Below are 17,084 nucleotides of genomic sequence, written 5' to 3' on the forward strand. Positions count from 1 at the left end.
AGGCCTCTAAGAGAAGCAAATTTCATCCGACCAGGCTGAAATTTGGTACATGGTGTTAGTATATGGTCTCTAACAACCATGCAAAAATTGGTCCGCATCGGTCCATAATTATATATATCCCCCATATAAACCGATCCCCCAATTTGGCTTGCGGAGCCTCTAAGGGAAACAATTTTCATCCGATCCGGCTGAAATTTGGTACATGGTGTTAGTATATAGTCTCTAACAACCACGCAAAAATTGGTCCATATCGGTCCATAATTATATATAGCCCCCATATAAACCGATCCCCCGATTTGGCTTGCAGAGCCTCTAAGAAAAACAATTTTCATCCGATCCGGCTGAAATTTGGTACATGGTGTTAGTATATGGTCTCTAACAACCATGCAAAAATTGGTCCATATCGGTCCATAATTATATATAGCCCCCATATAAACCGATCACCAGATTTGACCTCCGGAGCCTCTTAGAAGACCAAAATTCATCTGATTCAGTTGAAATTTGGTACGTGATGTTAATATATGGCCTCATACACTCATGCAAAAATTGTTCTAAATCGGTCCATAATTATATATAGGCCCCATATAAACCGATCCCCAGATTTGACCTCCGGAGCTCCTTGGAAGAGCAAAATTCTTCCCATTCGGTTGAAATTTGGTACGTGATGTTAGTATAGGGTATCCAACAACCATGCAGGAATTGGTTCCTATCAGTCCATAATAATATATAGCTCCCATATAAACTGATCCCCAGATTTGACTTCCGGTGCTTTTTGGAGAAGCAAAATTCATCCGATCTGGCTGAAATTTGGTACGTGGTGGTAGCATATCATATTTAACAACCATGTGAGTTGAAATTTGTGGATGACAGTCTTTCGTAGAAGTTTCTACGCAATCCATGGTGGAGGGTACATAAGATTCGGCCTGGCCGAACTTACTGCCGTATATACTTTCTCATTTTGGGGTCAAAAATTGGAAATCAATTTACACTTATTACTTCTCGTCCGTGAGAGAACAAATAAGCTTATAGCAAACACCATACAGTCCATTACCTAGCTTCAATGGGAGTCCCCATTCTCATTTCTACCAGTTGTCACAACCAGCAACCCCGCTGACGTCAGACTGGAAAGCTCCCCTCAATTTGTGTTCAGTGGGAATTTTATTCGCAGTACATGATTAGGTTCGGTTAAGATTGGTTCTAGTGGCCGTCCACTTAGACCACTAAAGATCCATTGAGATTCCCCAGGATAATTTATCCAATTTCTTCTTCGTGAAATGGTCTCCTTTAAAGACGCTCAAGAACATTCATATATTTTTTTGACAAAATTTTCTATAGAAATAAAATTTTGAGCAAATTTTCTATATAAATAAAGTGTCGACCAAATTTTCTATAGAAATAAACTTTTGACAAATTTTTCTATAGAAACAAAATTCTAATAAAATTTTCTATAGAAATAAAAATTTGACAAAATTTTCAATAGAAATAAAATTCTAATAAAATTTTCTATAGAAATAAAATTTTGACAAAATTTTCTATAGAAATAAAATTTTGAGAATACAACAAGTTTAACAAAATTTTCTATAGAATAAAATTTTGCGAAAACTTCCTATAGAAATCAGGGCTGTGGAGTCGAGCCAATTTTGCTCGACTCCGACTCCAGCATATTTCATCAGCTCGACTCCGACTCCGACTCCGGAGTCGACTCCGGGTAATATAACTAAATCTCATTTTAATACCACTAATTTGTAGTTCTATTGTGGGGGTACCGTAAGTGGACGATATAAAGTATCGTGTTTATTTATGTGTGCCAAAAAAGATCTTAATTTCACATTAGACGCCAATTGAATTCTATATTTCGAATTAATGGCAATGTTTAAAAAATAAAATAATGATATAAATACCCATCATAATATGAGAATATACCTACAGTATATGTATTTGTGGACCAAAATTATTGATACTATTTCAAATCCTTTAAATTTGTTGCGAGCTATATAAAGGTTTATATTTCCATATGCATGAATTTGAATCTGAAGACAAAATTGTATATACTTCTACAAAATCTATGTACTTAAAATTTAAATCTAACGTTATGGGACGTAACACAATTTTAACGAAAAATAAAAATGCAAGGGAAGTCTAAAGTCGGGCGGGCCGATTATAATATACTCGGCACAACTTTGTATTTAGATCTACATTTTGATAAAATCTCAAATCAGACTTCTACAAAACTCGGGCAATATTTTGGAAATATTTATAACTAGCGTAACCCGGCCCGCTTCGCTGCGCCTTCCGAAGCGTATTTGGAGGAACATTTTGCGTTAACTTAGTCAACTATATCCTTCGTGCTGAAAAAAATTCGAAAAGATTTGAATTCTTTTAAAAAAATCGGACTACTTTATTTTTCGTTTATAGGTACAAATACGGCGGGAGAGGGTGTACCCTTTCCACCAATTTTTTTTAATAATGTTCTGTATTCAAGTAGTTGGACAATGTTCTATATTTCTTGTGAATTTTAAGTGTGGTTTGTCAAGGAAAGGTATCCTTTTCCTCAACAAATCTGAAAATTAAGCACTATATTATCTAATAAATCGGAAAAAGCAAACGTAGAAATTTTACCACATTAACATTTGCTAAAATGTTGGAAAATGATGTACCCTCTACGTTGGCTACCAATTTCATGTAAATTTAAGTTCTTTACTAAAAAGAAGTCTGGCAGAAGCCTGTGCAAAAATCATAAAATTATGTACCGAGTTCCCATTTATGGACAACCCTCTACTTTCAATTTAAGAAAAAAAAAAACGGACGAAAGGGCACCCTCTCCCTACCTTCGCACCTTCGCACCACTCCGACTTGATATCGGACTATCACGTACCCTATATTAATTTCACAACTACTCAATGGTCCCTATAAATTCTATCGATGTAAATCGGCAAAGTTTATTTCAATTTTCCCCTTCCCCAACCAGATATCGAAAAATCATATACCAATTTAAAAATCATGTATAAATTTAATCACCTCCTCTCACGTTCCCTCCAAATTTCAAGTAGATCGGCGATGTTTAAATTTTGCTCTATTGTTTTAAAGGGACGTCACTTTCCCCGATACAATATCGACAAACACCGTAGTGAATAGCACCCCTAACCTTCCCTGAAAATTCTTAAAACTTTCCTTAAAGTGTGGGGCAAGGAAGGTTGCCTCTTCGTTCATAACCTTCCCCCACTGCTTTTGTAAATTTCAAGAAAACTTAATTTTTGTTTGCAGTTTTAGAGGAGGACCTCCTCCCCGACCAAATATCGAAAAGTGATGTAGCGTATCTTTTGTAAACGTCCCAGAAAATGTCAAGCAAATTATAAGTCTAAAGGGGCGGCCTCTCTTCCGTCCAAATATCACAAAATCAGGTATCAACTATTAATATCGTAACCTCTCCCCAGTCCTCAAGTAACTCGGTAAAGTTTAATTGTTTCTCTGTATGTACTTAAGAGAAGCGGATGTCTCCCTATGCCCTTTTATTTTTATTAAAAAATCAGGAACCTGATATAAATTTCATAACCCGTTTTTTCCGTAAAATTTCAGTCGGGGGAGTTTAGTTTTGTTTGTACTTTCAAAAAAAAATCGGTAAAGGGGAGGTCCCCCTCCCCGACCAAATACCGAAAAATAATGTGGCGGATTTTTGTCTAGATGCCAACCCCAACATTCAATGAAAATTTCAAGCAAATCGCATAATTTTGTTCCAAGTTTCAAAAAGTAGGGCAAGGGGGAGGTCCCCCTCCCCATCCACATATGAAATCATCAGGTACCCCATATTAATTCCATAACCTCACCACATGTTTTCTGTAAATCTCAGATAATTTAGAGAATTTTAGTTTTTTCACTGTACTTTAAAAAAGTCGAACAAAGGGGAGGCCCCCCTCCGCCGCCAAATATCAAAATAAAAAGTAGCGGATCTTTGTCTAGATACCAACCCCAATCTTCAATGAAAATTTCAAGCAAATCGGTCACCTTTGGTCTAATTTTCAAAAAGCCGGACAAAGGAGAGGTTCCTCTCCGCGACCATATGTCAAAAAATGAGGTACCCTATTTTCAGCACATGAGTGCCCCCCACGATCTCTGAAAGTTTCAAGTAAATCGGTTCAGCCGTTTTCGCGCCAACCCGGAACATACAAATAAACAAACAAACAAACAAACAAATAAACAAACATAATTTGAATTTTATATATATAGATTGTATAGACAATTTCGCAAAAATGCATTTATGATTTGAAAATTTGAGTCATTTCTACAAGCTTTCGACTTAGCAGCAATTTTTCCAAAATTGTATGCTCACTGAATACAATTTTGGAAAAATTTTTGTCTAGTAAATAAAATTTTGCAAAATTTTATATAGGAATAAAATTTTGGAAAATTTTCTACAGTAACAAAATTTTGACTAAATTTTCTATAGAAATAAAATTTTGGCAACATTTTCTATAGAAATCAAATTTTGACCAAATATATAGAAATACAATTTTGAATAAAATTTTTGTAGAAATAGAATTTGACAAAATTTTTTATAGAAAAAAAGTTTTAAAAAATTATCAATAGAAATACAATCTAAAAAAAATTGTGTAGCAAACAAAATTTTGCAAAATTTTCTATAGAAATAAAATTTTGCAAAATATTCTATATAAACAACATTTTGACTAAATTTTCTATAGAAGTAAAATTTTGACTAAATTTTATATAGAAAAAAATATTTCTATAATAATAAAATTTTGAATACATTTTTATAGCAGTGAGTACACTGTTAGAAAAATATGTTTTTCATATGTTCCGATATAAACAAAATGTGTTTCGGGCACGATTTTAAACCACAATATATTTAAGTGCGAACATGTAATTTTCCTAAACTAACACTAAATGTTTGGGACATCTATGTTAATATGTTAGAATATATTATGTTTGGGGCATGAATGTTTCATAAAAATCATATGTGTGAATACAAACATATATAAATTTACAAATTTCAACTAAACATACATATGTTGTGATATTTTATTCAAAGCGACAGAGAGAGTATAGAGAGAAATAGAGATGGAAACCGGGAGAGTTGACGAAAGATATCAATATAACACAGCAAAAGAGTCAAAAGAGAACAATTTCTGTGAAACCGCTTGTATGTTGTTTCGGAAAACTGTTTTATGATAAGGCCAAAAATTTGATATGTTTAAGTCTAAATATTATTTAATTTGAATAAAGAGAATATACATTCTGAACCAAGAGAATAGACATTTGAAAAACAAACAGCTTATGTTTTCGCCTTGAGAGCAGCATTTTATGTATGTGTGGACATGTGTTTTGTTTATCATTTTGGCATTATTTTTTTCTTGGTTCGTTAAAAAAAATCAGGGGTCTTCATAAAAATAACGAAAGGGCACTATACTCTTTTTAGAGTTGGGACGGTAAAATGAAATAAGGAGGAAATAGTGAAAAATTACACAGTAAAATGTAAAAAAACAAAGTTTAGTTTCTCTTTATTAAAAAGTAGTCCACGTTATGATGGCCAATATTCGATGGGAAAATTGCAAGGGTTGTAACGACACCAAGCAAATATGGCCCCATTTAAACTTAAACCGCACACTAGATATGCTAGTGTTCTCAAGGCGTCAGATAGCACTCCTAATATCTGCTATAACGGGTCGCTGCCTGATAGGCGAATTTGCAAAAACTATAGGTGCGAAGTATAATGACTATTGTATAAGCTGTCATGACGTGGAGGAAAAGGAATCAATTAAACACCTCTTGTGTGAGTGTCCTGCTTTTTGTGTAAGGCGTAAGCGAATTTTAGGAGCATATAGCTTTAGATTACTGGCTGACCTGGAAAACGTTAACTTAAGCAGTTTGTTAATGTTTTTGGAGCAATCTGGTTGGTTCCACAAAAGTTAATAATAGAGAAGGTTCAGTGGTTAAGACTAGAAGTGCCCATATGTAATAGGTACTTTTAGTTAAATGTGGTATCACAATGGACTGAATAGTCTAAGTGAGCCTGAAATTTTATCGGGCTGCCACTTTAACCTAACCTAACCTAACCTAGTCCACGAGGAGTTGACGGACACCATCAAATATAAAAGCGGGCATTAAGTTCGACTTTTACAGCTAAAACAATTTAAAAAGTTTATTTTCTTTAAAATGAATTATTAAAGAAAAATAAAAGGAATTTTAGAGCGATGGTGTTAAATGCTAGTAAAAAACTGTTCACTCCTAAATAAATTTATGTTTATATTATAAAATTATGTATGTATGTTTATACTCGACTCCACGTTCTTCTTTTGTTAGTTTTTGAATTCCTTCCAAATTTTAAAGTTTTGTACAAAAACAGTTTTTTATTACAAGATTGTTATTTTTGCAATAAAAAATAATATTTTATCCAAAAATCATTCAATTTCGTTTATATCAAGCACTGTTACTGACTATAAATCTTTAATAACGCACATTTCGATGTTTCATTAAAAAAAAATAATATAGTATAAATATAAATGTGCAAATTAAAAAAAAAAAAAAAAAAAAAAAAAAAAATGTTCGGTCGGAGCAGGGATTGAACCCACGACCCTTTGCATGCAAGGCAGACATGCTAACCACTGCTCCACGTGGCAAACAAATGTATGTTTCTGTTAAATAATGTTATGTTTGCATGGGCTCGTGGGCGCTGCAAACTATGCTATATAAATGTAACTTAAAACGATAATTATCTACTGGTGACTATAACAGCTACGTAGCCCAGTGGATAGTGTGTTGGCTTACAAACTGTATGGTCCTCGGTTCGATTCTCCGTGCAGGCGAAAGGTAAAATTTAAAAAATTTATAAAAGTGAATAATTTCTTCAACATTATTTGTATTACAGAGAAAGGTGCCAATAACTAAAAAATTTCGTGGAAGTGAAAATTACGAGTATGTTAGGGAATGAGCACAATCGTGTTTGGGAAAAATTCTTCCAAGCATATAATATTTTTGGCTCAAAATGCTTCCAAACATATAATATGTTCACATAAAACAAACATATTAATGTTTCGGCAGTATGCAATAATATATGTGCTTCCTGCAAAATATGTTTGGAACATATGTTAAAGAAGCGATTTTTTTTGAGGGTGTATCAGTGAGCATCAGTAAGAAAAAAAATTGAGAAAATTTGCTATAGAAATAAAATTTGACAATTTTTTCTTATAGAAATAAAATTTTGAAAAAATTATCAATAAAAATACAATTTTAGAAAAATTTTTGTGTAGTAAATAAAATTCTGCAAAATATTCTACAGAAACAAAATTTTGACTAAATTTTGACTAAATTTTCTATAGAAATAAAATGTTGACAAAATTTCCTAAGAAATAAAATGTTGACCAAATTTTCTGTAGAAATAAAATTTTGACCAAATTTTCTAATAAAAAAATCTATTACTATAAAATTTTGGCAAAATTTTCTATAGAAATACAATTTTAACTTAAATTTTTATAGAAACAAAATTAGCAATAGAAATAAAATTTTAAAAAAAAATTTTGTGTAACAAACAAAATTTTGAAAAATTTTCTATAGAAATAAAATTTTGCAAAATATTCTATAGAAACTAAATTTTGACTCAATTTTCTATAGAAATAAAATTTTGACTAAATTTTCTATAGAAATAAAATTTTGACTAAATTTTCTATAGAAAACAAGTAAGGAAAGTCTAAAGTCGGGCGGGGCCGACTATATTATACCCTGCACCACTTTGTAGATCTAAATTTTCGATACCATATCACATCCGTCAAATGTGTTGGGGGCTATATATAAAGGTTTGTCCCAAATACATACATTTAACACGTAAGGAAAGTCTAAAATTTTAAGGTAACTTCGCAATAGTTCATTTATGATTTATCGCTCGATATATATGTATTAGAAGTTTAGCAAAATTAGAGTCATTTTTACAACTTTTCAACTAAGCAGTGGCAATTTAACAAGGAAAATGTTGGTATTTTGACCATTTTTGTCGAAACCAGAAAAACATATATATGGAAGCTATATCTAAATCTGAACCGATGTCAACCAATTTTGGCACGCATAGCTACAATGCTAATTCTACTCCCTGTGCAAAATTTCAACTAAATCGGAGCAAAAAATTGGCCTCTGTTGTCATATGAGTGTAAATCGGGCGAAAGCTATATATGGGAGCTATATCTAAATCTGAACCGATTTCAACCAAATTTGGCACGCATAGCTATAATGCTAATTCTACTCCCTGTGCAAAATTTCAACCAAAGTGGGGTAAAACTCTGGCTTCTGGGACCGTATTAGTCCATATCGGGCGAAAGATATATATGGGAGCTATATGTAAATCTGAACCGATTTCAATAAAATTTGCCACACTTGACTATAGTACTAATTGTTCTTCTTGTGCAAAATTTTAAGCAAATAAGGGTAAAACTCTGGCTTCTGGGGCCATGTAAGTCCATATCGGTCGAAATATATATATGGGAGATATATCTAAATCTGAACCGATTTCTTCCAAAATCAATAGGGATCTATTCTGAGTCAAAACACATACTTGTACCAAATTTGAAGTCGATTGGACTAAAACTGCGACCTAGACTTTGATTACAAAAATGTGTTCACGGACAGACGGACATGGCTATATCGACTCAGGAGCCCACCCTGAGCATTTTTGCCAAAGACACCATGTATCTATCTCGTCTCCTTCTGGGTGTTGCAAACATATGCACTAACTTATAATACCCTGTTCCACAGTGTGGAGCAGGGTATAAAAATATTTCTATAGTAATAAAATTTTGAATAAAATTTTTATAGAATTAAAATTTTGACAAAATTTGCTATAGAAATAAAATTTTGACAAAACTTTTTATAGAAATAACATTTTGACAAAATTTTCTATAAAAACAACTTTGAAAAAATTTTCTGCCAATATTCCACATATGTATATTGCCTTAAAAAAATAAAAATAATATCGATTGTTCGAAACATTTCAAATAAATTGATATGGGCATTAAAATGGATCGATCCAGCCCATCTGCTAGTCAAACATTCTAGGAAACATAAAAAGATAGCCGTAATTGGAAGTTGATTTTCATTTACAATCATGTTGTACATTGATCGAATGAATAACGCAATGGAAACTAATTTGCGTAAAAACTTGCTTAGTTACAAATATGTGAAGTGTTTTAAAAAATTTGGTTTAGCCGGAGTCGGAGTCGAGCAAAATTTTTACGACTCCGACTCCGACTCCAGCAAAATCTTCAGACTCCGACTCCGACTCCACAGCCCTGATAGAAATAAAATTTAAAACAAATTTTCTATAGAAATAACATTTTCAACATAAACATAAAATTTTGAGAAAATGTCCTATAGACAGAAAAGTAAGACAAAATTTTGACCAAATTTTCTGTAGACATCAAATTTTGTGATAATTTTCTATTGAAATAAACTTTTGACAAAAATTTTTATCGAAATAAAATTTTGACAAAATTTTCTATAGAAATTAAATTTAGAGAAAATTTTCTATAGAAGTAAAATTTTGAAAAAAAAACCAAAACAGGGTTCCTTTAAATTTGTTTTGTGAATTTCGATAGAAATAAAGTGTTGACCAAATTTTCTATAGAAATAAAACAAAATTTTTACAAAATTTTTTGTAGAAATAAAGTGTGGACCAATTTTTCTATAGAAGTAATATTATGACGAAATTTTCTATAGAAATAAAATTTTGAGAAAATTTTCTTTAGAAATAAAATATTGAAAAAAAAAAACTTCAAAACAGGGTTCCTTTAAATTTGTTTTTTTGAAGTTTTCGGACGTTTAAATTTATATCTTGAGGATGTTTAATTCATTACATATTTCTTTCGTTTTGTCTTAAACATTCCTCTGGTTTCTCACTTAATTATCTTAACTGCCCAAAAAATTCTGGTTTGGAAAAAACACGAACATTTCTCAATTTATTTCTCTGTATTTATTGTAAACAAAACTGTTATCAATGAGTTGATTGTTGGTAACTTCCATTCCCCAATCGAAGCTATGCCATATTGAATCTGTTACTGACAGGACAATTGATTTGGTTTTAGTTTTGTACTCTTCCTTCTATTCGGGGTATTGCAAACTATTCATTCCATGCAACACTAATGGAATTAAGTATTTCGAACAAATTTATTTATATACAAAAAAAAAAATACCAGAAATAAATTGTGGTCAATGGTAACGTAAAAGAAACAAAAACCAACAAAAACTATTAATTGTTCTAATGGTTCGAGTTCAAAAGACGTTCGAACCATTGCACACCACCAACTGGGTATGCATTCATATGCTAAAGCTTTAGGAAACGGAAATAATAAAATTGAAATGAAATGACGAAAACAGAAAATTTCAATTAAAAGTCATTTTGGTTTTGCACTTTTATTACACTTTTGCAATTGCTTGAATTGAATTGAATTTTGCTACAAGTATTAATTGTTTGGTTAACCTGATTATTTTTTGGTTTGCATCTCTGTGTGTATTTTCAGTTCCTCCTATGCTTTCAATACCAAATCAATTGGAAGGAGCCTACATTGGACAAGATGTAACACTTGAATGTCATACCGAAGCATATCCGGCTTCGATCAATTATTGGACTACCGAAAGAGGAGATATGATTATATCAGGTAAGTGTGAATATTTTATAAATCGATCAAGGCTTATTTTAGGATAATATATATAAAGAACTTAAAGAATGTATTTAAAGCATACATTTTACGGTAATGACAATGTACTAAAAAATGCAGATAGAGGATTTACATAGTTGGCCAGAGATTAGCCAAGAAATTTAAACAATGGATATTTGGAAAAAGAGTTTATTAGGAAGAATATAATTTTTTTATTTTTTGTGATCACCGTTGACACACTCTCCAATGGAGCATACACGACCATGGTTGTCACAGTTGGTAGAATAATATATAAAAAATGGTCGATTTTTTATTGTTTGGTAGATTGGTAGAAGTCTATATGTTTTGGTAAGTTTTTGCAACACATTCTTTTCAATTAAGAGGTACTTTCTACAGAAATTAAATTTTAGCCAAATTTTCTATAGGAATAAATTTTTGACAAAATTTTCTATAGAAAAAAAAATATTGACCGCATTTTTGATAGAAATAAAATGTTGACCAAATTTTCTATAGAAAAAAATGATGACTAATTTGTCTATGGAAATAATATTTTGACTAAAATAGTACTTTAATGTTCGATATAAAAAAAATGTTGACCAAATTTTCTAGAGAAATAATATTATGATCAAATTTTTTTTGAAATAAAATTTTGACTAAATTTTCTATAGAAATAAAGTTTGAACAAAATTTACTAAAGAAATATAATTTAAACAAATTTTCTATAGAAATAAAATTTTTACAAAATTTTCTATAGAAATAAAATTTTGACAAAATTTTCTATTGAAATAAAATTTTGACAAAATTTTCTACAGAAATAAAATTTTGACAAAATTTTCTATAGAAATAAAATTTTAACAAAATTTACTATAGAAATAAAATTTTGACAAAATTTACTATAGAAATAAAATTTTGACAAAATGTTCTATAGAAATAAAATTTTGACAAAATTTCCTATAGAAATAAAATTTTGACAAAATTTCCTATAGAAATAAAGTTTTGACAACATTTTCTATAGAAATAAAATGTTGACAACATTTTCTATAGAAATAAAGTTTTGACAACATTTTCTATAGAAATAAAATTTAGACAAAATTTTCTATAGAAATAAAATTTTGACAAAATGTTCTATAGAAATAAAATTTTGACAAAATTTCCTATAGAAATAAAATTTTGACAAAATTTCCTATAGAAATAAAATTTTGACAAAATTTTCTATAGAAATAAAATTTTGACAAAATTTTCTATAGAAATAAAATTTTGTCAAAATTTGCTATAGAAATAAAATTTTCTATAGAAATAAAATTTTCTATAGAAATAAAATTTTGACAAAATTTTCTATAGAAATAAAATTTTGACAAAATTTTCTATAAAAATAAAATTTGACTAAATTTTTTATAGAAATAAAATGTACATCAAATTTTCTATAGAAACAAAATTTTGACAAAATGTTCTATAGAAATAAAATTTTGACAAAATAAAATTTTTATAAAATTTGTATAAATTTTCCTACAGAAATAAAATTTAAACAAAATTGCCCATAGACTTGTTGCATAAGAACACCTTGTACCAAATTTCATCAAAATCGGTTGATAATTGCGACAGGAATTCTGCGAACAATAAATACGTGGTCAGTCGACCGAACACCAAGGGCTACATGGACTCTAAAGGTGATTCTGAGTCGATCGGTATTTCCTATAGAAATGAAATTTTGAAAAAATTTCTTATTGAAATCAAATTTTGACAAAACTTCTTATTAAAATGAAATTTCGACAAAATTTCTTATAGAAACAAAATTTCAATAGAAATAAAATTTGGCAAGATTTTCTACAGAAATGAAATTTTTACAAATTTTCTTACAGAAATGAGCCACCGTGTTGCAATGGTTAGCATGCCCGCCTTGCATACTCAAGGTCGTGGGTTCGATTCCTGCTTCGACCTAACACCAAAAAGTTTTTCAGCGGTGGATTATTCCACCTCAGTAATGCTGGTGATATTTCTGAGTTTTGCAAAGCTTCTCTTAGTGGTTTCACTGCAATGTGGCATGCCGTTCGAACTCGGCTATAAAAAGAAGGTCCCTCCCTTATCATTGAGCTTTACATAGAATCGGACAGCTCTCAGTTATAAGAGAGAAGTTCACCACTGTGGTATCACAATGGACTGAATAGTCTAAGTGAGCCTGAAATCTCGGGTTGCCACTATACCCAACCTAACCTAACCTACAGAAATGAAATTTTGACAAACATTCTTATTGAAATTAAATTTTGAAATGAAATTTTGACAAAATTTCTTATAGAAAAAAATTTTCTAAAGAAATGAAATTTTGACAAAATTTCCTATAGAAATTTCCTATAAAAATGAAATGATGACAAAATTTCATAGTAATACAGTTTTGACAAAATTTTCTATAGAAATTAAATTTTGACAAAATTTCTAATAGAAACAAATTTTCTATAGAAAGAAAATTTGGCAAGATTTTTCCATAGAAATGTAATTTTTACAAATTTTCCTGCAGAAATGAAATTATGACAAAATTTCCTACAGAAATGAAATTTTGACAAAATTTCCTATAGAAATGAAATTTTGATAAAATTTCCTTTAGAAATGAAATTTTGATAAAATTTCCTTTAGAAATGAAATTTTGACAATATTTTCTATAGAAATTAAATTTTGATAAAATTCCCTATAAAAAGAAAATTGCGACCAAAGTTTCTTTAAAAATGAAAAATTTGCAAAATTTTCTATAGAAATGAAATGTTGGCAAAATTTGGAATAAAAATGAAATTTTGACAAAATTTGGAATAAAAATGAAATTTTGACAATATTTTCTATAAAAATTAAATTTTGATAAAATTTCCTATAAAAATGAAATTGCAATCAAAGTTTCTTTAAAAATGAAAAAATTACAAAATTTCCTATAGAAATGAAATTTTGACAATATTTTCTATAGAAATTAAATTTTGATAAAATTCCCTATAAAAATGAAATTGCGACCAAAGTTTCTTTAAAAATGAAAAATTTACAAAATTTCCTATAGAAATGACATTTTGACAAAATTTCCTATAGAAATGAAATTATGGCAAAATTTTCTATTGAAATGAAATTTTGACAACATTTACTATAGTTTGACAAAATTTCCTATAGAAATGAAATTTTGACAAAGTTTCCTATAGAAATGAAATTTTGACAAAATTTCCTATAGAAATGAAATTTTGACAAAATTTCCTATAGAAATGAAATTTTGACAAAATTTCGAATAAAAATGAAATTTTGACAAAATTTCGAATAAAAATGAAATTTTGACAAAATTTCGAATAAAAAAAATATAGAAATGAAATTTTGACAAAATTTCCTATAGAAATGAAATGTTGACAAAATTTCCTATAGAAATTAAATTTTGACAAAATTTCCTATAGAAATGAAATTTTGACAAAATTTCCTATAGAAATGAAATTTTGACAAAATTTCCTATAGAAATTAAATTTTGACAAAATTTCCTATAGAAATTAAATTTTGACAAAATTTCCTATAGAAATTAAATTTTGACAAAATTTCCTATAGAAATTAAATTTTGACAAAATTTCCTATAGAAATGAAATTTTGACAAAATTTCGAATAAAAATGAAATTTTGAAAAAATTTCGAATAAAAATGAAATTTTGACAAAATTTCGAATAAAAATGAAATTTTGACAAAATTTCGAATAAAAATGAAATTTTGACAAAATTTCGAATAAACATGAAATTTTGACAAAATTTCGAATAAACATGAAATTTTGGCAAAATTTCCTTTAGAAATTAAATTTTGACAATATTTTCTATAGAAATTAAATTTTAATAAAATTTCTTACAGAAATGAAAGTGCGACCAAAGTTGACAAAATTGATAAAATTTCCTATAGAACTGAAATTTTGATAAAATCTTTTAATATATAACAAGTATATACAGCCGTAAGTTCGGCCAGGCCGAATCTTATGTACCCTCCACCATGGATTGCGTAGAAACTTCTACGAAAGACTGTCATCCACAATCGAATTACTTGGATTGTGGTATCTTAAAACTTCTTAACATCGTTTTCTAAATTGTGAGTTTGTCCATACGTGGTCTATCTTCGACAAAAAAGGTATGTATAGGTAAGTCTACAAATAATTACGAATCGATATGGACTTTCGCACGGTACGTAGAGAGCCAGAATTGAAATATGGGGGTCGCTTATATGGGGGCTATATAAAATTATAAACTTGATATGGACCAATTTTTGTGTGATTGGGGATCGATTTATCTGAGGGCTATATATAACTATAGACCGATATGGACCTAGTTAGACATGGCCATATACTAGCACAATGTACCAAATTTCAACAGACTCGAATGAAATTTGCTCCTCCAAGAGGCTCCAAAACCAAATCTCGTGATTGGTTTATATGGGGGCTATATATGATTATGGACTGATATGGACCACTTTTTGGCATAGTTGTTAAATATCATATACTACCACGTACCAAATTTCAACCAGATCGGATGAATTTTGCTTCTCCAAAAGGCACCGGAGGTCAAATCTGGGGATCGTTTTATATGGGGGCTATATATAATTATGGACCGATGTGGACCAATTTTTGCATGGTTGTTAGAGATCATATACTTACACCACATACCAAATTTCAACCGGATCGGATGAAATTTGCTTCTCTTAGAGGATTTGCAAGCTAAATTTGGGGGTCCGTTAATATGGGGGCTATATGTAAGAGTGGACCGATATGGCCCATTTGCAATACAATCTGACCTACATCAATAACAACTACTTGTGCCAAGTGTCAAGTCGAAAGCTTGTTTCGTTCGGAAGTTAGCGTGATTTCAACAGACGGACGGACATGCTCAGATCGACTCAGAATTTCACCACGACCCAGAATATATATACTTTATGGGGTCTTAGAACAATATTTCGATGTGTTATAAACGGAATGACAAAGTTAATGGGGGGTATCTCCATCCTATGGTGGAGGGTATAATAAGTCAGGCATTCCTTCCTGACACAATAACTCCAGAACGCACGAATCGATTTCCACGGTTTTGAATTCGTTGCAAAGGTCTCGGGTTCCGTTGGGTTTGTATCAAAGAAAATTCATTAAAAGTTTAAACGGAAAAGCGGTATGAACTTATATGGCCCCAGAAGCCAGAGTTTTACCCTAATTTGCTTAAAATTTTGCACAGGAAGAACAATTAGTACTATAGTCAAGTGTGCCAAATTTTATTGAAATCGGTTGAGATTTAGATATAGCTCCCATATATATCTTTCGCCCGATATGGACTAATACTGTCCCAGAAGCCAGAGTTTTACCCCAATTTGGTTGAAATTTTACACAGCGAGTAGAATTAGCATTGTAGCTATGCGTGCCAAATTTGGTTAAAATCGGTTCAGATTTGGATATTGCTCCCATATATATCTTTCGCCCGATATGGACTAATACTGTCCCAGAAGCCAGAGTTTTACCCCAATTTGGTTGAAATTTTACACAGCGAGTAGAATTAGCATTGTAGCTATGCGTGCCAAATTTGGTTAAAATCGGTTCAGATTTAGATATTGCTCCCATATATAGTTTTCGCCCGATTTACATTCATATGACCACAGAGGCCAATTTTTTGCTCCGATTTAGTTGACATTTTGCACAGGGAGTAGAATTATCATTGTTGCTATGCGTTCCAAATTTGGTTGAAATCGGTTCAGATTTAGATATAGCTCCAATATATAGCTTTCGGCCGATTTACACTCATATGACCACAGAGGCCAATTTTTTGCTCCGATTGAGTTGAAATTTTGCACAGGGAGTAGAATTAGCATTGTAGCTATGCTTGCCAAATTTGGTTGAAATCGGTTCAGATTTAGATATAGCTCCAATATATAGCTTTCGCCCGATTTACACTCATATGACCACAGAGGCCAATTTTTAACTCTGATTTTGTGGAAATTTTGCACAGGGTGTAGAATTAGTATTGTTGCTATGCGTGTAAAATTTGGTTGAAGTCGGTTCAGATTTAGATATAGCTCCCATATATAGCTTTCGCCCGATTTACACTCATATGACCACAGAGGCCAATTTTTAACTCCGATTTAGTTGAAATTTTGCACAGGGTGTAGAATTAGCATTGTTGCTATGCGTGCCAAATGTGGTTGAAATCGGTTCAGATTTAGATATAGCTCTCATATATATGTTTTTCTGATTTCGACAAAAATGGTCAAAATACCAACATTTTCCTTGTAAAATCGCCACTGCTTAGTCGAAAAGTTATAAAAATGACTCTAATTTTCCTAAATTTCTAATACATATAAAGGGTGATTTGTTAAGAGCTTGATAACTTTTTAAAAAAAAAAAACGCATAAAATTTGCAAAATCTCATCGGTTCTTTATTTGAAACGTTAGATTGGTCCATGACATTTA

At 30.6% G+C, this 17,084-nt stretch overlaps 1 protein-coding gene across 2 annotated transcripts in view; it reads left to right on the forward strand.

Annotated features, from left to right (window-relative positions):
* Positions 1–17,084, forward strand: part of DIP-kappa (Dpr-interacting protein kappa) — a 386,526-nt gene that overhangs the window by 291,995 nt on the left and 77,447 nt on the right. For both annotated transcript variants that reach the window (XM_075293821.1, XM_075293822.1), the window contains exon 8: positions 10,515–10,652. In XM_075293821.1, the coding sequence (XP_075149936.1) occupies positions 10,515–10,652 (138 nt within the window). The remainder of the gene's footprint in view (positions 1–10,514; positions 10,653–17,084) is intronic.

This window comes from Haematobia irritans, chromosome 2 (assembly GCF_050003625.1).
Source record: "Haematobia irritans isolate KBUSLIRL chromosome 2, ASM5000362v1, whole genome shotgun sequence".
NCBI classification, from domain to species: domain Eukaryota; kingdom Metazoa; phylum Arthropoda; class Insecta; order Diptera; family Muscidae; genus Haematobia; species Haematobia irritans.